The 23,707-nt window shown below is 36.9% G+C and overlaps 1 protein-coding gene across 11 annotated transcripts in view; it reads left to right on the forward strand.

The window, feature by feature from the left end:
- Positions 1–23,707, forward strand: part of ZRANB3 (zinc finger RANBP2-type containing 3) — a 355,165-nt gene that overhangs the window by 195,998 nt on the left and 135,460 nt on the right. For all 11 annotated transcript variants that reach the window (XM_055108541.2, XM_063595172.1, XM_063595170.1 and 8 more), the window contains 2 exons: positions 19,564–19,735; positions 21,468–21,584. In XM_055108541.2, coding sequence (XP_054964516.1) covers positions 19,564–19,735; positions 21,468–21,584 — 289 coding nt within the window. The remainder of the gene's footprint in view (positions 1–19,563; positions 19,736–21,467; positions 21,585–23,707) is intronic.

Here is a 23,707-nt window from a genome sequence, read left to right on the forward strand (position 1 = left end):
AATTAAAAGTATTTATAGACATACCTAAAGATTGTTAATTAATGGGTCATTGTCAGCTTCAAGAAATGTCTCAAGGGAGAGCATCAGGATAAATAGCTAATGCATACGGGGCTTAATACCTAGGTGATGGGTTGATAGGTACAGCAAACCACATGGCACTCATTTACCTGTGTAACAAACTGCACATCCTGCACATGTATCCTGGAACTTAAAATTAAATTAAGTTATTTTTATTTTTATTTTTTAAATATATTTATTTTTGAGATGGAGTCTTGCTCTGTCACCCAGGCTGGAGTGCAGTGGTGCGATCTCAGCACACTGCAACCTCCGCCTCCCAGGTTCAACCGATTCTCTTGCCTCAGCCTCCTAAGTAGCTGGGACTACAGGCGCGTGCCACCATGCCTGGCTAAATTTTTGTATTTTTAGTAGAGACGGGGTTTCACCATGTTAGCCAGGATGGTCTCGATCTCCTGACCTCGTGATCCACCTGCCTCGGCCTCCCAGAGTGCTGGGATTATAGACGTGAGCTACTGAGCCTGGCCTAAATTAAATTAAATAAAAAAAAAAAGTCTCTCATGGAATTGCACTGTCCCTCCTTTGTCCTCAGCATTGTTGCATTTAATGTTCTCACCCATGGCTAAATAGAGGTTGTGTCTATTCCATTTGCAAATGGTTCGAATCTGAGAGAAATAGTTAATATAGTGGATGGCAGAGATATGTTTGAAAAATAATTAGATAAGAAAGTCAGCTTTGTGTGGAAGGGATTTGAGAAACCCTCACCTATTTATCAATAGTTCAGTTCTAAAAGATTTGTGGTTTTGAATAACCTTAGGCTAAATTGGAGTAAGGGGTGCTTCTACTCCATTCATTGATTAGACTGCATTTAGAGTACAGTTTAATTTTGAATTTATCCATTCATTCTGAAAGTATTTTAGGATGCCTCTTACATGCTAAGCCATGTAGTAGCCATCAGATATGCATTACGGAACAAGACCCACATAGTCCAGCCTTCACTGAGTTTTCAAGTCAAATACTAACCTAGTTGAATATTCTAGAACTAAAAGAAGAGAGTTTCAAGATAGTGATGGAGTTAGGTAGGGATAATATACAGAGTCTTGTTCTTCATCATAATGGCAATAAGAAGACATTGCAGGGTAGTTTGGTTTTTAGTTATCAGTATTGTAGTTTTTTAATTGCAGTAAAATATGCATAACAAAATTTACCATTTAAGTATTTTTAAATGTACAGTTCAGTAGATACAGTTGCCTGTATATGTTTTAGGTTTTTCAATTGCAGTAAAATATGTACAACAAAATTTACCATTTAAACGTTTTTAAATGTACAATTCAGTGACTTTCAATACATTCTAATGTGTTTCAGTACATTCTGTTGTTGTGCAACCATTACCACTTCTCATCATCAGAACTTTTTCATCATTACAGATTGAAACTCTGTACCCATTAAATAATTGACCCCATTTCCGCCTCCCCTAGTCCCTATAATGTAAAACTTAGAGCATGAAACATACATCATTAGGTTTACAAATTTGATTTATTATCTAAGATATTTCACATGGTTCAAAATTCTAACCTATGGAAGAGTATACACATTGAAAAATCCCTTTTACCTAAGTTCTCCCTATAGGCAACTGTATGTAGTTTTTAATCGTCCCTCAGAAGCTGTGTGCATATTCAGGCAAATTCATTGTTTTAAAAAGATTGTAATATAAGCATAAACATTGTTTTGTACTTTCCGTTTTTGTCTTTTTTTCATATACATAAATGGTATACATTATGGTTGCATGTCATTATATCTTTGGAAATATACTGTACTTTCGGGGATGGCAGGAAGTTGAGAGTTTGCATTGTACAGTTTATATTTTCTCTGTGGAATGGGAAGGACAATCATAGGTTCAGAGAAATGGAAAAATAGAGGGTTAAAGGTTTCATGAAAGTTGATGTGGTTTGAAATTTTACCAAATGAGAATGAGATTAGTGTGGTAGGATTGTTAACAGCTCTAGTAATCATTTGAGATCAGCAACTGCAGATTTGTAATGGAACCAGTTTTCTCTAAGGTACAATTTCTCCAGCCACACCCAGCAGCCTGGATACAGGCATGGAAAAGGCTTCAGGCCTTTTTGATCCTGAGGTTGGATCCATTCAAGATTGGATTTTTTCAACAGCTTATGATGCATGGACTGTGAGACAAGAGAACTTAAGCTATATTCATAAGAACAAAGGTAATGTATGAACTCAGAAATCAACAGGGCTGAGGAAAGATGTGAAGACAGAAAAAATATAATGGATTTGGAAATTAGAGGAGTCAGTTGACTGAAATGTATTGATGCAATAGTAAAGACATAGTGAGTATGAATGAACAAGCACCTTCGAAGGATGGGGTAAGTAGAGAGTAGAATGTCTCAATTTACCAAGTAGAACGGTTTCTTAGGACCTGGTTGTAACCATAGGGATAGTTGGAGTAGGTTTTAGAGGGTCATTGAAGACAATGAGTGTGAGGAACTAAGAGGGAACTAGAAGCCATGTTTTAAGAAGCATTTTAACAAATGAAAACATATCTGGAAAAGGGTGACCAGAATAATGAGAGGAATCTCATATTCAGTTCAAAAATGTCTAATGTTATTGATTGCCTACTATATTTAAGACATTATTTCAGAGCTGCCGGCAATACAAAGATGAATAAGACATAGTACTTGATCTTATGAAGCCTACAGGAATTTGAAAACGAGAAGCCCTAAGGGGAGCAGGTTTTTAAATATTTAAAGATCTGTCATGTTCTAAAAGAATTAGACTTCTGTCTTTGTGGCCTCAGAGAGCAAAACTAGTATCAAGCAGTGGAACTTAATAGGGAGGTAGATTTTGGCTTAATATGAGTAAGAAGTTTTAAAATATATGTACTTATGTATTAAGCACTATAACAATAAAAATGGAAAGGAAAAATACCATAATTCTACTACACTAATAAGTAAACTGTTTTCATTTTTTATTTCTATTCTTGTCTATAGATCTAATTATTTTTACATAGTTTTATCTATCTTACATGTAATGAATGCTATCATCTGCTAATTTTCTCTTAGGAATGCCTTGTCCCATGCATTAACATTGTCTTTATAAGTTGTTTCATTTCCTTTACTTTTATTGATTTAAAGATAGTTTGTTTCATTTTGAAAAGTTATTCATACTTATTTTTAACAAACCACACATAGAAAAAACATTTTCTTAAAAAAGTAAAAGTCTCCTAATGTCTGATAAAACAGACTTTAAACCAACAAAGATCAAAAGAGACAAAGAAGACCATTACTATAATGGTAAAGGGATCCATTCAACAAGAAGAGCTAACTATCCTAAATATATATGCACCCAATACAGGAGCAGCCAGATTCATAAAGCAAGTCCTTAGAGAGCTACAAAGAGACCTAGACTCCCACACAATAATAATGGGAGACTTTTTAACACCCCACTGTCAGTATTAGACAGATCAGCGACACAGAAGATTAACAAGGATATCCAGGACTTGAACACAGTGCAGACCTAATAGACATCTACAGAACTCTCCACCCCAAATCAACAGAATATACATTCTTTTTAACACCACATCACACTTACTCTAATATTGACCACATAATTGGAAGTAAAGCACTCCTCAGCAAATGTAAAAGAAATCACAACAAACTGTCTCTCAGACCACAGTGCAATCAAATTAGAACTCAAGATTAAGAAACTCACTCAAAACTGCACAACTACATGGAAACTGAACAGTCTTCTCCTGAATGACTAGTGGGTAAATAATGAAATGAAGGCAGAAATAAAGGTGTTCTTTGAAACCAATGAGAAAAAAGGCACAACGTACCAGAATCTCTGGGACACATTTAAAGCAGTGTGTAGAGGGAAATTTATAGCACTAAATGCCCATAAGAGAAAGCAGGAAAGATCTAAAATCGACACCCTAATATCACAGTTAAAAGAACTAGAGAAGCAAGAGCAAACACATTCAAAAGCTAGCAGAAGGCAGGAAATAGTTTAACTAAGATCAGAGCAGAACTGAAGGAGGTAGAGACACAAAAAACCAAAATCAATGATTCAAAAAATCAATGAATCCAGGAGCTGGTTTTTTGAAAAGATCAACAAAATTGATAGACTACTAGCAAGACTAATGAAGAAAAGAGAGAAGAATCAAATAGACGCAATAAAAAATGATAAAAGGGATATCATCACTCATCCCACAGAAACACAAACTACCGTCAGAGAATACTATAAACACCTCTACACAAATAAACTAGAAAATCTAGAAGAAATGGAAAAATTCCTGGACACATACACCCTCCCAAGACTAAACCAGGAAGAAGTTGAATCTCTGAATAGACCAATAACAGGCTCTGAAATTGAGGCAAAAATAGCCTGCAAACCAAAAAAAGTCCAGGACCAGACAGATTCACAGGGAATTCTACCAGAATTACAAAGAGGAGCTCGTGCCATTCCTTCTGAAACTATACCAATCAATAGAAAAAGAGGGAATCCTCCCTAACTCATTTTATGAGGCCAGCATCATCCTGATACCAATGCCTAGCAGAGACATGACAAAAAAACAGAATTTTAGACGAATATCCCTGATGAACATCGATGCGAAAATCCTTAATAAAATACTGGCAAACTGAATCCAGCAGCACATCAAAGAGCTTATCCACCACGATCAAGTCAGCTTCATCCCTGGGATGCAAGCCTGGTTCAACATAACGCAAATCAATAAATGTAATCCATCACATAAACGGAACCAATGACAAAAGCCACATGATTATCTCAACAGATGCAAAAAGGCCTTCTACAAAATTCAACAGCCCTTCATGCCAAAAACTCTAACTAAACTAGGTATTGATGGAATGCATCTCAAAATAATAAGAGCTATTTACGATCAATCCACAGCCAATATCATACTGAATGGGTAAAAACTGGAAGCATTACCTCTGAAAACTGGCACAAGACAAGGATGCACTCTCTCACCACTCCTATTCAACATATTGTTGGAAGTTCTGGCCAGGGCTATCAGGCAAGAGAAAGAAATAAAGGGTATTCAGTTAGGAAAAGAGGAAGTCAAATTGTCCCTGTTTGCAGATGACATGATTATATATTTAGAAAACCCCACTGTCTCAGCCCAAAATCTCCTTAAGCTGATAAGCAACTTCAGCAAAGTCTCACAATATAAAATCAATGTGCAAAAATCACAAGCCTTCCTATACACCAATAACAGACAAACAGAGAGCCAAATCATGAGTGAACTCCCATTCACAATTGTTACAAAGAGAATACAAAGGAATCCAACTTACAAAGGATGTGAAGGACCTCTTCAAAGAGAGCTACAAACCACTGCTCAATGAAATAAAAGAGGACACAAACAAATGGAAGAACATTCCATGCTCATGGATAGGAAGAATCAATATCATGAAAATGGCCATACTGCCCAAGGTAGTTTATAGATTCAATGCTATCCCCATCAAGCTACCAATGACTTTCTTCACAGAATTGGAAAAAACTACTTTAAAGTTCATATGGAACCAAAAAAGAGTCCGCATTGCCAAGACAATCCTAAGCAAAAAGAACAAAGCTGGAGGCATCATGCTACCTGGCTTCAAACTATGCTGTAAGGCTACAGTAACCAAAACAGCATGCTACTGGTACCAAAACAGATATATTGAGCTATAGAACAGAACAGAGGCCTCAGAAATAACACCACACATCTACAACCATCTGATCTTTGACAAACCCGACAAAAACAAATATGGGGAAAGGATTACCTGTTTAATAAATGATGCTCGAAAAACTGGCTAGCCATGTGTAGAAAGCTGAAACTGGATCCCTTCTTTACACCTTATACAAAAATTAATTCAAGATGGATTAAAGACTTACATGTTAGACCTAAACCCATAAAAACGCTAGAAGAAAACCTAGGCAATACCATTCAGGATATAGGCATGGGCAAGGACCTCATGACTAAAACACCAAAAGCAATGGCAACAATAGCCAAAATAGACAAATGGGATCTAATTAAACTAAAGGGCTTCTGCACTGCAAAAGAAACTATCATCAGAGTGAACAGGCAACCTACAAAATGGGAGAAAATTTTTGCAATTTACCCATCTGAAAAAGGGCTAATATCCAGAATCTGCAAAGAACTTAAACAAATTTCCAAGAAAAAATCAACCCCAGCCAAAAGTGGGCAAAGGATATGAACAGACACTTCTCAAAAGAAGACACTTACGCAGCCAACAGACACATGAAAAAATGCTCATCATCACTGCTCATCAGAGGAATGCAAATCAAAACCACAATGAGATACCATCTCACACCAGTTAGAATGGCAATCATTAAAAAGTCAGGAAACAACACATGCTGGAGAGGACGTGGAGAAATAGGAATGTTTTTACAGTGTTTGTGGGAGTGTAAACTAGTTCAACCATTGTGGAAGACAGTGTGGCGATTCCTCAAGGATCTAGAACTAGAAATACCATTTGACCCAGTGATCCCATTTCTGGATATATACTCTAAGGATTATAAGTCATGCTGCTATAAAGACACATGCACACATATCTTTATTGTGGCACTATTCACAATAGCAAAGACTTGGAACCAAACCAAATGTCCATCAATGATAGACTGGATTAAGAAAATGTGGTACATATACACCATGGAATGCTATGCAGCCATAAAAAGGATGAGTTCATGTCCTTTGCAGCGACGTGGATGAAACTGGAAACCATCATTCTCAAACTATCACAAGGACAGAAAACCAAACACCACATGTTCTCACTCTTATGTGGGAATTGAACAGTGAGAATGCTTGGATATAGGGCAGGGAACATCACACATGGGGGCCTGTTGGGGGGTGGGGGCCTGGGGGAGGGATAGCATTAGGAGAAATACCTAATGTAAATGACGAGTTGATGGGTGCAGCAAACCAACATGGCACATGTAAACCTATGTAACAAACCTGCACGTTGTGCACATGTACCCTAGAACTTAAAGTATAATAATAATAATAATAATCGGCTTTAACTAAAAAAAATTAAAAGTCAATTGAAGTGCTTTCGTAACTTTCCCTCTAGACAGCTTCTCTACTTAAGTACATAAAGAAGGATGAATTGATAGATAAGCAATTTTATATAAATAAGATCATATTGTACACACTTTTCTGTAATATGTCTTTATCAATACTATCTTAGGACATTTTTTGATATCAGTAACTAAAATACATAATTTTTATTGGCTATATGATTATATTTTATATATGATACTATGCCATGTGTTTTAGATGTATTATCTTTAATTCCTTTAACAATCCTACAAGGCAGATGATAGTATGTCCATTTTATAGATGAGGAAGCTGTATTTGGAAAGGTTAAGCTGTATTTGGAACGGTTAAGTAACTTGTCAAATCACATAACTAAACAGTGAAAAGACAAGAGTATAAACACCCTTTGACACCCCTTTTCTTCTGTTCTCCTTCCAGTATTTGAATTATTTGGTAATTCAGTGTCCAGTTTTATATTATTGACTAAGTGTATTAAATTAATGGACTAAATAAATTAATATTATTCTCTACTAAATCAAGCAGTTGACTGTTCCTTTCTTGGTCAACTTTTTGTTTACCTTATAATTCATTTTTTTCCCATCTGTTTGGTTTTCTATATAGCTATTGCTGCTTTTTCACTGAAAGACTCCAACCAATCTGTCAACTTCCAACATGTCTTATAAGCACATAAAATAATCTTTTTTCGTTTTCCTGGAGATTTTCCTCCCACAGCCTTCTGTTATGCTCCAGTCTAAACCGATTTTTCTTTAGGCATGGCAGAAAGCTGTCACCCTGAATTTCCTTGGGCCATTCTGCTCTGTTGGATCCTCACATTCCTGGATTTCATGACTTTTATTTCGTAGTTTATTCCCTGATATTTTAAATATTTTATTATGGAAAAAATTAACATATACAAAAGTACATCCTATAGTATAATGAACCCCCCATGTACTCATTACCCAGCTTCAACAATGATTATCTCATGACCAGTTTTATTTTTGCTATGCTCCCATCTACCTCTTCTACTCCATATTATTTTGAAGGAAATCCTAGAGGTTGTATTTTATCTATAAAATGTTTCACATATGTCTCTAAAGAGTAAGGAAGGACTGTTCTTTTTTTTTTTTTTTTTTTTTTGAGATGGAGTCTTGTTCTGTTGCAAGGTTGGAGTGCAGTGGCGTGATCTCTGCTCACTGCACCCTCTACCTCCCAGGTTCAAGCAATTCCCCTGCCTCAGCCTCCTGAGTAGCTGGGACTACAGGTGTGCACCACCACGCCTGGCTAATTTTTTGTATTTTATTAGAGACGGGGTTTCACCGTGTTGGCCAGGATGGTCCCAATCTCCTGACCTCATGATCTGCCCGCCTCAGCCTCCCAAAGTGCTGGGATTACAGGCATGATCCACCATGCCTGGCTGGGACTGTTCTTAAAAATAATTATGCGGGACTTAATACCTAAGTCATGGGTTAATAGGTGCAGCAAACCACCATGGCACACGTTTACCTATGTAACAAACCTGCACATTCTGCACATGTATCCCGGAACTAAAAGTAAAATTTAAAAAAAACTATAAATTTTAATCCCCATTTAAAAAGTAATTAATTATAATACCATTATTATACCTTAAAAATTAAAATTAATTGCATTAAATCCCTTGATTGCATTTAAAATGCAGTAAATGGTTGGGTGATGGGTGCACCAAAATTTCACAAATCACCACTAAAGAACTTATTCATGTAACCAGAGACCACCTGTACCTCAGTAACCTATGGAAAAGCACAAACATGCACACACACATAAAACATATTTAATTTTACATAATTAAAATGCACTTTTTATGTTATAAAAAATGAAGTAAAGGTTGAAATTTCCAGTTGTTTTGTGAATACATAATTTTACTGTTTTTTGGGGTTCTTTTTAGTTTTTTCCCTGTGGTTCATATAGATCAGTACCCAAATAAGGCTCACATACAGCAAATGATAGATGTCACTGAAGTCTTGGGTTTCTCTTTTATTTCCTTGTTTTATTTATTTATTTTTCCATTGTGGAAGAATCTAAATTGTTTTTGTAATCTAGATTCTGCTGCCTGCATCCTCATGGTGTTGTTTAACATGTTCCTTTGTCCTCTGTATTTCCATGTTCGTATTTAGATCTAGAAACTTCTAATATTTGGAGACAATTCTCCTTTGTAGTGATGTTTTCTTCTGTTAGGAGATATCTAAAGCCTCTCTTTTTATGATGTTAGCAGCTGTGAATGTTCAGTACATTATTAAGCCTTTGGACATTGCAGAATGGTGATATTCTAACACACTTTCTTCATTTAATAGTTGGCCTGCCTCATGGCCGGGTGCGGTGGCTTACACCCATAATCCCAGCACTTTTGGAGGCTGAGGTGGGTGAATCATGAGGTCAGGAGATTAAGACCGTCCTGGCTAACATGGTGAAACCCCATCTCTACTAAAAATACAAAAACAAAATTAGCCAGGCGTGGTGGCAGCCACCTGTAGTCGCAGCTACAGCCTGAGGCAGGAGAATGGCATGAACCTGGGAGGCGGAGCTTGCAGTGAGCCAAGATTACGCCACTGCACTCCAGCCTGGAGACTCCATCTCAAAAAAAAAAATAGTTGGCATGCCTCTTTAAAATAAAACCTCATCATAATTTATTATGTGGACATTCACTGGTTCAGTTTGCTTAAGAAAGGCAGGATAAATTTTTTCCTTCTCATTTATTAATTTTCAATGTAATAAGTTGTTTTGTTAGCAACTTACAGTGGTGTCCAGTGCTCTTTATTTTCAAAGTTGGCAAGTTTAAGTCCTTCAACTTTGTACTTTTTCAAGGTTGTTTTGGCTATTCTGTGTCACTTGCATTTTTATGTAAATTTCTGTATCAGCTTGTCAACTTCAGCAAAGAAGTCAGCTGGAATTTTGATACAGATTGCATTGACTCTGTAGATTAACTTTGGGAGTTTAGCATCTTTATAATAGTAAGTTTTCAAATTCATGAACAGTAATGTCTTTCCATTTATTTAATTAAAAAAGAAATCCTACAATGTTGTGTAGCTTTCAGGGTATAAGTCTTACATTTTAAACAAATTTACAAGAAAAAAACAAACAACCCCATCAACAAGTGGGCAAAGGATATGAAAAGACACTTCTCAAAAGAAGACATTTATGCAGCCAACAGACACATGAAAAAATGCTCATCATCACTGCTCATCAGAGAAATGCAAATCAAAACCACAATGAGATACCATCTCACACCAATTAGAATGGCGATCATTAAAAAGGAAACAACAGGTGCTGGAGAGGATGTGGAGAAATAGGAACACTTTTACACTGTTGATGGGACTGTAAACTGTTTCAACCATTATGGAAGACAGTGTGGCGATTCCTTAAGGATCTAGAACTAGAAATACCATTTGACCCAGCCATCCCATTACTGGGTATATACCGAAGGGATTATAAATAATGCTGCTATAAAGACACATGCACGCGTATGTTTATTGCGGCACTATTCACAATAGCAAAGACCTGGAGCCAACCCAAATGTCCAAAAATGATAGACTGGATTAAGAAAATGTGGCACATGTACACCTTGGAATACTGTGCAGCCATAAAAAATGATGAGTTCATGTCCTTTGTTGGGACATGGATGAAGCTGGAAACCATCATTCTCAGCAAAGTATCGCAAGAACAAAAAACCAAACATCGCATATTCTCACTCATAGGTGGGAATTGAACAATGAGAACACTTGGACACAGGAAAGGGGACATCACACACCGGGTCCTGTTGTGGGGTGAGGGGAGGGGGGAAGGATAGCATTAGGAGATATACCTAATGTTAAATGATGAGTTAATGGGTGCAGCACACCAACATGGCACATGTATACATATGTAACAAACCTCCACGTTGTGCACATGTACCCTAGAACTTAAAGTATAATAATAATAATAAAAAAATCAAGATGAGGGCCAGACACAGTGGCTCATGCCTATAATCCCAGCACTTTGGGAGGCCGAGGTGGGCGGATCACCTGAGGTCAGGAGTTTGAGACCAGCCTGGCCAACATGGCGAAACCCCATCTGTACTAAAAATATAAAAATTAGCTGGAGGTGGCTGGTGCATGCCTGTAATCTCAGCTGCTCAGGAGGCTGTGACAGGAGAATCACTTGGACCCAGGAGGCAGAGGTTGCAGTGAGCCGAGATCGAACCACTGCACTCCAGCCTGGGTGACAGAGCAAGACTCCATCTCAAAAAAAAAGAGAAAAAATCAAGGTGAGGAAAGACCCTTTCTAATTCTAGTTTATTGAGTATTTGAGAGTTTTTAACTCATGTTTTTTTTAATCAATTTTATTTATAATCCTTATTGATCATCAAATTGTCCCTCTTTTGACAGATGGGATGATCTCCAATTACTTTGTAATTTACATTCTACTCTTTTCATGATGATACCTTTATTCCACTTTCAGAGCACTTTGATAGTTCAGTATTTAGTGAGCAAGTTTGTGTTCTGTTTATCTGGGCTGTTCTTTGTCAATTCTATTTGTAATCTGTCATCATCATTTCACTGTGAATAATTTCAGTTTTTCAATGTATCCTCCTCTAACTTCCACACTCCATTATCTCCCTCTGTTATGTTAACAATTAGATTGTGTCCCCTTTCTAAATCTTGTCTAGTCTATAATATTCTTCTTGGATGATAAACCAGAGCTAAACCTTCTGTTACATTTGCAAGGCAATATTATTTGATATAAGAACAGAGTGTCGTAAATTTTCCCCCAATTCTATCATGTGTCAAACTGTTTCATTGTTAAACTTATGTGGTTGGAAAGCAAAATACTACAACCATTTTGGAAAACAGTTTGATAATTTGTTTATAATTGTTTATAAAGTTAAACTTACAAGACCTGCAAAACACTAATGAAAAATAAAAGAAGACTTAAATGAATGGAGTGGTATACCATGTCTGTGGACAGGGAGACTAAAAAAAAAAATTTTTTTTTTTTGAGACAGAGTTTGTTGCCCAGGCTGGAGTGCAGTGGCACGATCTTGGCTCACTGCAACCTGTGCCTCCCAGGTTCAAACAATTCTCATGTCTCAGCCTCCCAAGTAGCTGGGATTACAGGTGCCCGCCACCACTCATAGCTAATTTTTGTATTTTTAGTAGAGACGGGGTTTCGCCATGTTATCCAGGCTGGTCTTACACTCCTGACCTCAGGTGATCCACCTGCCTCGGCCTCCCAAAGTGCTAAGATTACAGGTGTGAGCCACTGCGCCTGGTCAACAAAAATTTTTTTAAGAGACATGATCTTGCTTGGTCACCCAAGCTGAAGTGCAGTAGCACAATCATAGCTTACTGTAGCCTCAACCTCCTGGGCTCAAGCAATCCTCCTCTCTCAGCCTCCCAAGTAGGGAGGACTACAGGAGCACAACACCACACTCAGCTAATTGTTTTTCATTTTTTATAGAGATTGGGTCTTGCTATGTTGCCCAGGCTGGTCTCGAACTCCTGGCCTCCAGCAATTCTCCCACTTTGACCTCCCAAAGTGTTGGGATTACAGGCATGAGCCACCGTGCCTGGCCTCAATATTTTTTAAATGGCAGTTTCCCTCAAATTGTTCAGTGGATTCTGTGCAATAACAATCAAACCCAAGATTTTGTAGAAATTGACATTTTAAATCTAAAATTTATATGCAAAGACAAAGTTCCTTTTTTAAAAGAACTTTGAAAAAGAAGAAAAGAATAAGATTCACACTATTTTTCTTTACAGTCGTCAATCAGGAGACACATGTAAATCACTGGAACATATAGAATCTAGAAATAGACCCATATAAGTGATCAATTGATTTTTGACAATATGCAAGACAATTCACTGGAGAAAAGCTAGTCTTTTCAACACACGCTCTTGGAACAATTGGACATCCATATGTGAAAAGAAGAAGAAACCCAAACCATATCTTACACAATATGCAAAATTTAATGATAAATGGATTGTATATTTGGGACTTTGGGTTAGGTAAGGATTTTTTTAGATGGGGCACAAACTTCATGAACGATAAAAGACAAAAGTGATGAATTTCACCTCATCAGAACTTAAAATGTCTCTCCCCAACACTGTTAAGAGGTGAATAGACAAGCCATAAACTTGGAGAGAAAATTGTAAACTACATATTTGATAAAGGAATATATAAATTTATAAGTACACAGAAGGAATTTTTAAAATAATATATTAAAAATTCTCAGCTAGGCAGGGTGGCTCACACCTGTAATCCCAGCACTTTGGGAGGCAAGGTGGGCAGATCACCTGAGGTCAGGAGTTCGAGACCGCCCTGGCCAACATGGCAAAACCCCATCTCTACTAAATAAGAAAATACAAAAATTAGCCCGGCATGGTGGCACACACCTGTAGTCCTAGCTACTCAGGAGGCTGAGGCAGGAGAATCGCTTGAACCTGACAGGTGGAGATTGCAGTGAACTGAGATCGTGCCACTGCTCTCCAGTTTGGGCGACAGAATGAGACTCTGTCTCAAAAAAAAAAAAAAAACCCAAAACTCAGTAATAAGAAAACAAAATAATTTTAAAAACAGTTAAAAGATTTAGAAAGGCGCTTGGCCTAAGGCGATATACAGAAGTCAAATAAGCACATGAAAAAATGCCCGAGACCTTAGTCGTTAGAGAAATGTGAGTTAAAATCACAGTGAGGTGCCAGTACACGTGCATTAGAATGGTGGCAAGGTTACCGAACAACTGGAACTTTCTGCTGGGAATTACATTGCTTACATTGCTGCTGGGAATGCAAAATGTTCAACCACTTTGGAAACATTATGGCATACACTGACAATACAAATCAGAAATCCTACTGCTGGGTATTTAGTAAAGATAAATGAAAACATATGTTCACTCAGAAATCTGTATGCAGCTGTTTATAGTAACTTTATTTATAATCACCTAAAACTGGAATAATCCAGATGTCCTTCAACTAATGTGATTGCAGAAATTGTGATATAGCCATACATTGGAATGTATTACTTGACAATAAAAAGCAATGAACTATTAATATACCCAATAACATATATAACTTTCAAATGCAATATGCTAAGTGAAAGAAATAAGATTTAAAAGGCTACTTACTGCATAATTCTATTTATATTACATAACATTCCAGAATGTGCAGAACTACTAAGGCAAAAAACAGATTAATGGTTGCCAGGAGCCAAGGATGAGAGGAAAGGATTGCTACAAGAGGCACAAGAGAACCTAACTTTAAAAAATCAGAGGGTGATTTCCAAAGTCAAAAGTTAACTCTGCATGTGTATGTGTGTTTGTTCATGAACACAGATAAGCATATATGTTCTTGGCCATAAACTTCCTGTTTCATCATCATAAGCTAATGTTAAATGCTACTGGGAAATGCCTTTTTTAAATTATATATGATCAAAAGGAGATTAGAAGGTGTATGTTTATTCTTTCAATTTAGAAAAGAATAAATGAATTTTTACTTACTCTGTAAAACTGAATGAGAAAATAATTATTCTAAGCTCAAAAGAAAGTTCATGTTTCATAATGTCTTTAGGGGCATTTACAATTTTTTGGTTGTTGCTAATTTTAATTTGTTAGGAATTAAGTATCCTTTTGTTTTAAACCTACCCCCAAAGCATACTGCTTATACTTTGTCCTTAAACATATTTTTCTTATTCATTTACACCTTTTCTCTTTGTTCTATGCACTTTACCTCTTTGATAATGCATTTACAAATTTGTTTGATAATTTTCTTTCCTTCCCATGCAACTATGGACCTTAATCTTCAGAATCTTTCACTTTTAGCTTGGCCTGGTGGCATGTGCCTGTAGTCCCAGCTACTCAGGTCGCTGAAGCAGGATAATCACTTGAGCCCAGGAGATCGAGGCTGCAGTGCACTATGGTTGTGCCTGTGAATGGCCACTGTATTCTAGCCTGGGCAACATAGTGAGAACCCATCTCTTGGGGGGAAAAAAAAAGAATCACTCACTTTTTAGGCCATTTCAAGACCCTAGGAGGGAGTTTTGGCACTTTTCACAGGATCATATGTCCCTGTCAAATTTATAGAAGTAGACACTTTCAATATATTAAAAGATCTCTTTTCAGCACATCTTCCTCTTCTCATATTTTTCCTTGTGTTTTGTGATGGTGGAGTTATCACCAAGTGTTGTTGGGATCAGGCTAAGAAGAAATTATATTAGCGGTATGTTTGGTTTGGATTTAGTGGGTTATATTTATGTATTTAGTTAGGTTATTGCTAGCCAACCTAGTATAGGAATGGCTTCCAGAAATAATCCTGGTAATGGGTGAGTGGACATATTGCAGTGCGAACGTGTCTTATGGTGCCAGATGCTGGGAACATGTGAGTACTGGAAGAGAAGCCAGGTTGAAATGTAGAGAGCCAGAGGATAATCTGCGAATAATTCTTTCAATTCTTATAGCTTATATTTGACAGAAATTTGATAGAGATTTTTTTCAAATTTGATTATAATTAGAAATATATGTACACACACAGAGTATGACAGTAAGTTATAAACTTGAAATAAACTTTAAAAAATTATCATTAATAAACAACAAAATTCGATCATCCATGCTTGAGTAAAGACTGAAGTATCCTATTTCTCAAATATTACAAAGTTATTGTCACCTGAAGAGGCAGTCAAAGCGTAAGCAGTGGACAATGTTGAAAAAACATTATAGATGTGATAAGTGGTTAATTAAAAAGTGTTATTTTTCTGGATTTAGGAACATCTGTAAGCATTCATAAATTTTTTGTTTTGTGTAACTTGTGTTTTTTTCATTATAGACTCATACTTGTACTTCACTTTTTATTCGTAATTCTGTTTAAGTAACAAAAGTGTCTAACTCTAAAAAGGGCTCATTGTATCTTTACTGGCCAATTCTGTCAGTCAAGTTGTGCCCATGCCTGCTAGGCACTTGCCCCTCTTCTCAACTCTGTATACACCCCATTTTAAAGCATTGTTTTTTAGCATACTGCCAATGCATGAATTATATTCATGTTACTATTCTAAGCATGATGTATATTTTAAAACTTACATGAAAGAGAAGCTAATTTAGAAAGCTGAGATAAGAATACAATATGTAGAGGAAGTTCCTTCTGCCCCTCAGTGGGTTGACTTGAACGCCCCTGGAGTCTACCCATCCCCACACTTTGGAGACCAATGCTATGAAGTGGGAGCTATTGAAGGTATTTTTTTTTTAAGATTCTTTTTACGTCATTGAATTTTAATTACAAAAGCATTATTTGCTTATTGTAAACTTTCAGATAGACAAAGTGAAAACAAAATGGGGTAACAAAACCCCAGTTTTTCACATAAACTTTTCGGTCTCTTTAACTATGACCCCGAAGGTAAGCAATGTATCATATCTTGATGTGTATTCTTCTGGAACTGTTTCCATTATTATACAGACATACATATGTACACACATCTACACACATACTACATAATCCTTCATACCCAACATATTACTCTGAGACTTGCATTTATCATTTAACATATGTCTTCGACATTCATCTTACCCCTTACATAAAGATCTAAGTGATTCTTATGAATAGTTGCTTAATAATCCATAGTTGGCATGCCCCACAGTTTATTCAACCATCCCCCAAACAGTGGATCTTCCCATTTTATATATGTAGGAATTGAGAATTAAGAAAAATAAAGGCCAAAACCTAAAGTTAGGAATGTTTCCTAGTCCCAGAATCTCCTGCTTTTGTGTAGCTGCCCCCAATACACACACACACACACAGACACACACACAAAATAGTGTGTAAATAGCATAGGAAAATAATCCCAAGAAATATATTTAATATAATTTTTATATTATTAGGTAAAACTTGGCTTTTAGTAAAGCAAGACTTTGGAGTCAGACTGCCCAAGTTCAAATCTCAGCACCACTATTACCATCCATGAGATGTTGGGCAAATTCTTCAAATTCAGCAAATTTAAAGAGACTAAAGGTTCACAGGTGGCACCTCTTCTAGTCCTCCCTAATCCCTCTTATTTCCCCTTTGCACCCCAAACATGAGGCTGGGGTTTTGGCAAATGTGATATTGTCACCACTCTTTAGAACAAACGCCACCACTAGCATTCGAAGCTCTAGATGAAAGAGATGTGGGTGGGGAGAGTGGGTAACAAGAAATAATTCCTCTGAACCATGGTTCATACCAGGCGTATGGCGCTTAGGATCAACTAGTGGCATAAGACCCAGGAGGCAACTAGCTGAAACTTCTCTCAATAGTGTACCCTCCCCTGGAGCAGTGAGGAAACCTCACTGTTACAGACCAGGTCCTGGCACTATGACACACTGAAAATAGATTGCTCAGACTTCAAAACAGATCTGCATTTTGGGAGTACAACTGTTGGTACTCTGCAGGAGGCAAGTGTGGCCTATGTGGTTAGCCTGTTTGAAGACACTTGTGTGTTGTCTTTGCCAGCATGTAGCAGTCATACCAAAAGGCCTCCAGCTAGCATACTGCACACCTGTACAATGTCTCATATAAGTGGAGAGTGTGCTTAAGAATCCATTTTAATGGCAAACACTGTATTTTCAACAAAATAAAACAAAAACCACCACCTACCAACTTCTTCCCAATATTGGTAGTTCTGAATGTTAGATTTTTTTTGTGACCATGTGATCAAAATATACCTAAGTGTATGAATGGAAAAATAGATGCAGAACAGGTATTGGCAAGTATTTTCCCATTTTTATTAGTGTGTGAATTTTTAATATAAATATGGGGACATGATGCATTAAAGGAAGTCAAAAAATTTTAATGAACAAGTTTCAGCAATTCAATTTATAACAATTATAAGCAAATCCGTTAAAAATTTTTATATAGTGACAGCACTTAGATTTTTTAAACAAGTAAATTTCTTATTGATGACAACTAAATGGTATGTGTATAATTTTATCATACAGTAGATTCCATTCATTCACTATAGTTATGTAATTGACTCTACATGCAAGTATATATATATATATATATTTTTTTTTTTTTTTTTTTCTCGAGACGGAATCTCGCTCTGTCACCAGGCTGTAGTGCAGTGGCACGATCTCGGCTCACTGCAACCTCTGCTTCCCAGGTTCAAGCGATTCTCCTGCCTCAGCCTCTTGAGTAGCTGGGACTACAGGCGCATACCACCATGCCTGGCTAAATTTTGTATTTTTAGCAGAGACAGGGTCTCACTATGTTGGCCAGGATAGTCTCAATCTCTTCACCTCGTGATCTGCTCGCCTTGGCGTCCCAAAGTGCTGGGATTACGGGTGTGAGCCACCGTGCCCGGCTACAAGTATATCTTTTTAATATTGTGTGTATTGTTTATGTTTAATATTTATTTTTTAAAAAGCTAATGTTAACGAGTTCCACATTTCTCAAATTGACACCTATTTGTGCTAAAATACACCCAGTATTTTTTATCCAGTAAAATGATAGTTACTTAAATTATTAATATTAGTAATCATAATCCAACCTAACAGGAATTTTTTATTTGTGAATTATTCTCTAACAGCTGTTTTCAGTAGTGGGTAGTATGGACCCCTAGGAGATGATTGGGAATTTTATGGGCTGGTATTTTGGTTGTCACATTGATAGGGATATGTTATTGGATCAATTGTCCTAATGTGTAAGTTCAATTGATCCACTAGATTTCAACCCTTCTCTTAACATTTGTTCACAGTACTTGGTGCTTTGAGCTTCTAATTTTCTGAAAGGTCTAGAGAATAACTTGTCTTTTGAAAGCAGTTTAAGTTATCGCTTCCTTTCCTTTGCCAAGTCAGTTGCCACTTTTCTATCTGCATTATGCCTTCTAAATATTTCTTCAAAGCACTTATTCTCTGATGTCTCCTCTCGTTCTCTCTTTCATAGTAATTTTGTGTTCTTTTATTTTATCCCTTTGCTGTCAATCCAGGAAAGGGTTAGAAAGGAAGAAGTATTTCAAAGGAAGAAGAGACCACCATGTAATCAATCTGCTATGCTTTAACAGCCCTATTGGAGATAATATCTCCTCCTAGAGGGCACAGAAAATGTTCTGGGTGGTTTTGGTTATTATAATGACTGGCTGATGCACTGGCAGTTCATGCCTACTTTATGGATAGATCTGCTAAAACACCACCATGTGTGAGCCCACTCAAAATGCCAATAACACCCCCATATACAAACAGTGACCTAGTGCAATTCACAGTCATCAGTTCATCACAGCCTTGCATTAACTCAGTGTAAACAGTATGCTTAGACACTAACATCTTTAGTTTAAAGCAGTGTCAAATCTTATTCATTACTGTTTTTCAGGCTGAGCTTTTTGAAACTAATATTCATTCAGAAATATCAATGAAAACAGTGTCATGGCTCCTTATCATTAAAAGGAAGAGCACATTGGATAAATTATTTTCTTAACTCCAGCATTCAATTTTGCTACATGTTTTGTCTTCATTTTAACAGATATTTTGGTAAAAGACCTCAGTGGGATTGTAGAGGGGCATCAAATCTTAATGAACTTCACCAGCTATTAAGTGACATAATGATTAGAAGATTAAAGACTGAAGTTTTAACCCAGCTACCCCCTAAAGTCAGACAGCGTATTCCATTTGATCTTCCATCAGCAGCTGCCAAGGTGAGAACCGTTGATTGATTTAAAGTCTTACTTTAAATAATTTTGAATTATACTATTAAAGATTATACGTATTTCATATTTCACAGAAGGAAAGGTTTGCTTTCTTAAAATAGGTTTAATTAATAGAGCCTATACATTGGTTTTGTATTTCAGCAAGAAAGCAGGAAGAATTCAATTTTATTCATCAGATACATAAAAAGATATGGTAACCTAGTGGTTTAAAAAAAAAGTATTTTTGCTGAAAAAAGAACTTCAATTGCAACAGAGATGTAGTATTAAGAATTCTAAATATCGGCCAGGCACGGTGGCTCATACCTGTAACCCAGCACTTTGGGAGGCTGAGGTGGGCAGATCACCTGAGATCAGGAGTTTGGGACCAGCTGGCCAACATGGTGAAAACTCGTCTCTACTAAAAATACAAAAATTAGTTGAGTGTGGTGGCGAGTGCCCGTAATCCCAGCTACTCGGGAGGCTGAGGCACGAGAATCAGCTTGAACCCAGGAGGCAGAGGTTGCAGTGAGCCGAGATCGCGCCATTGCACTCCAGCCTGGGCAACAGAGCGAGACTCCATCTCAAAAAAAAAAAAAAAGAATTCTAAATAGAAGGTGTGAAACCCAATAATTAGCAAGGGAAATTGTGTTCCTTGCTCTAGAATTTCTTTTTAAAGTATGAATAACTCTCTTCTAGAATAACTTCATGCAGCCCTATTCTTGAAATTCTAAAACTCTGTGATCATGTTGTAAGACGTGAAATTCAGTATATCAGAAAACCAGTTTACTAATCCTTACCTAATCCTTATCCATGTTTACTTTTGGAGACTGCAGTGCTTATATATTCTCTGAAATTTCTGCAAATCTGAAAATGACTTTATTAACAGAGTTTTTCATTGTTATCTTGAAAGCTTATAAGCATTTTGTAAACATTGAGCAATATGTTACTTCTAAAATAAGAACAATCTGATTTTCTTATCTATTAGTATGAAAGAAAAATAAAATGGAATCAACATATGATTATATTTGTACTTAATATTAATTTTATTTAATATTCCCCATCTTTATTTAAATCAAACCACATCTTTTTACAAAAGTACTTAGCTGCTTTATACATTTTTACTACTCTGCTTTCTTATGTTTCTTATGTTCACTTTACAGAATGTATCTTCTTAAGAAGTTATAGGCCAGGGTGCGGTGGCTCACGCCTGTAGTCCCAGCACTTTGGGAGGTCGAGGTGGGCAGATCACCTGAGGTTAGGAGTTCGAGACCAGCCTAACCAATATGGAGAAACCCTGTCTCTACTAAAAATACAAAATTAGCTGGGCATGGTGGCGCATGCCTGTAATCCAAGCTACTTGGGAGGCTGAGGCAGGCGAATCGCTTGAACCCGGGAGGCGGAGGTTGCGGTGAGCCGAGATTGTACGATTGCACTCCAGCCTGGGCAACGAGCGAGACTCTGTCTCAAAAAAAAAGAAGAAATTATAATTGTTTGATTTATGCTGTTAGCAAAGGGCTTTGTTTTCACCCACAGCTTATCATTGGTTTCTATAATTTTGAAAATGTGACTGACCTACCTCTGCATTGATGTTTTTAAATGAACATGTTGGAATCTTTGGGGATTTTCTTTTTATATCTTTCTATAGAGAAAAGGAAAAAAAGTAGAACATGATTCATGATTGCATTAATTTGTTCTGTTCGTTATGCTATATTCATAAACAATGTTATTTTTTCCCACATAGGAATTGAATACCAGCTTTGAAGAGTGGGAAAAAATAATGAGAACTCCAAATTCAGGTGCCATGGAGACAGTCATGGGGTTGATAACTCGCATGTTTAAACAAACTGCTATTGCCAAGGTACTCTTTGCTGGGCCATCATGTATTTGTCTTCATACAAATTATTCAATGTCTTTTACTGTTTTTAATTAAGCAAGTTATTTATATATTGCAGAATTTCTTTACTATTGTTTAACTCTTTTTTTTTTTTTTTTTTTGAGTTGGGAGCCTCACTCTGTCACCCTGGCTGGAGTGCAGTGGCGTGATCTCGGCTCACTGCAGCCTCCGCCTCCCAGGTTCAAGCCATTCTCCTGCCTCAGTCTCCCAAGTAGCCAGGACTACAGGCACAGGCCAACATGCCCAGCCTGTTTAACTCTTTTTTATGGAAAAATTCAGACATACTCAAAGTAAACAGTAATGCTGTATCCAACCATATATTTATCTTTTCCAATATACAGGTATATTTTGATGCGGGAGGATACTATACGTTATACTTTCTCATTTAAATTATATATATATATTCATTTTTTTCTTTTCTTTTTTTTTTTTTAAAGACGGAATCTTACTCTTTTGCCCAGACTGGTGTGCAGTGGCTCAATCTCAGCTCACTGCAACCTCCACCTCCTGGGTTCAAGCAATTCTCCTTCCTCAGCCTCCCAAGTAGCTGGGATTCCAGGCACGTGCCTCCATGCCTGGCAAATTTTTTTTTAATACTTTTAGTAGAGACAGGGTCCATCATGTTGGCCAGGCTGGTCTTGAACTCCTGACCTCAAGTGATCCACCCACCTTGGCTTTCCAAACTGCTGGTATTACAGGTGTAAGCCACCGTGCCCGAACTATATTCATCTTTATTATTAGTATTCCCATGGTTTTACTGCATTATTACTGCAAATAATCTTTTTTTATTTGTCAGTCATCTTCCTTTGATATTCCATGTTCAGTACCCTACAGAGGTAATTTTGCTCACATTCTGTTTGTCTAAAAGTGAAAAATATAGGATTTTAGAATTTAGTAAAATTAGTGTAACTGTCAAGTAAACTTATCATATATTTGTGGTAGTTGTTTTTACCACCATGGTAGAACCTGTAAATACTGACGAGTGTCACCCCTCTTGATTCTGAGATTTTTTTTGTAACATAATTTTTTAAGATGAGGATTGTTGAGGTATATTTACATAAAGTGAAATTTATCCTTTTAAAATGTATAGTTGGTCCAGACATGGTAGTGCGCATGTCATCCTAGATACTTGGGAGGCTGAGGAGGGAGGATCGCTGATCTGGGCTACAGTGAGCTATGATTGTGCTACTGCACTCCAGCTTTGGCAACAGAGCAAGACTCTGTCTCTAAAATAAAATAAAATAAAATGTATGGTTGGATGAGGCTTGACAAATGTGTATAGTTGGGTAACCATCAGTACCATGAAAATAGAGATATTCCTGTCATGCCAAAAAGTTCCCCCATGTACCTTTGTAGCATTTCCCCTCCACCCATCACTATACCTTGGCAACCGCAGATATGCTTTCTGTCACTATAGTTTTACACTTTCCAGAATGTCACAAAAATGGAACAATAGCATGTAGCCTTGTGTCTGGCTGCTTTCACTTAGCATAAAGGTTTTGAGATTGATTCAGGTTGTTGTATATGTTATTACTTTTCCTTTTTATTGCTTTCCTTACATCCTCCAATGTATGGGAACAAAACTTAAAAAAAATTTTTTTTGAGAGACAGAGTCTTGCTCTGTCACCCAGGCTAAAGTGCAGTGCCACAATCATAGCTCACTGCAGTTTCGAACACCTGGGCTCTAGGGATCCTTCTGCCTCAGCCTCCCAAAGCGCTGGGGTTATAGGTGTGAGCTACCTCATCTGGCCCCTAAAATTGTTTTTTTTTTTATTCCTTCACCTATTAATGGACATTTGGAATATTTCTGTTTTGGACTATTGTAAGTCAAAGTGGTATAATCATTCATGTACAGGCCTTTGTATAGTCATATATTTTCATTTTCCTTGAGCAAATACTTGGAAATAGAACTGGTGAGTCATAAAAGTATAGATTTAACTTGATAAAAAAAACTGCCAAATTGTTTTTCAAAGTAGCTATATTATTTTGCATTTCTACTGACATTGTATGAGAGTTCCATTTGATATCTTTGTCAGCACTAGGTATTGCCATCTTTTTCATTTTAGCCGTTATTGTCGGTATGTAGT

The sequence above is a fragment of the Pan paniscus genome, chromosome 13 (assembly GCF_029289425.2).
Source record: "Pan paniscus chromosome 13, NHGRI_mPanPan1-v2.0_pri, whole genome shotgun sequence".
Taxonomy (NCBI): Eukaryota; Metazoa; Chordata; class Mammalia; order Primates; family Hominidae; genus Pan; species Pan paniscus.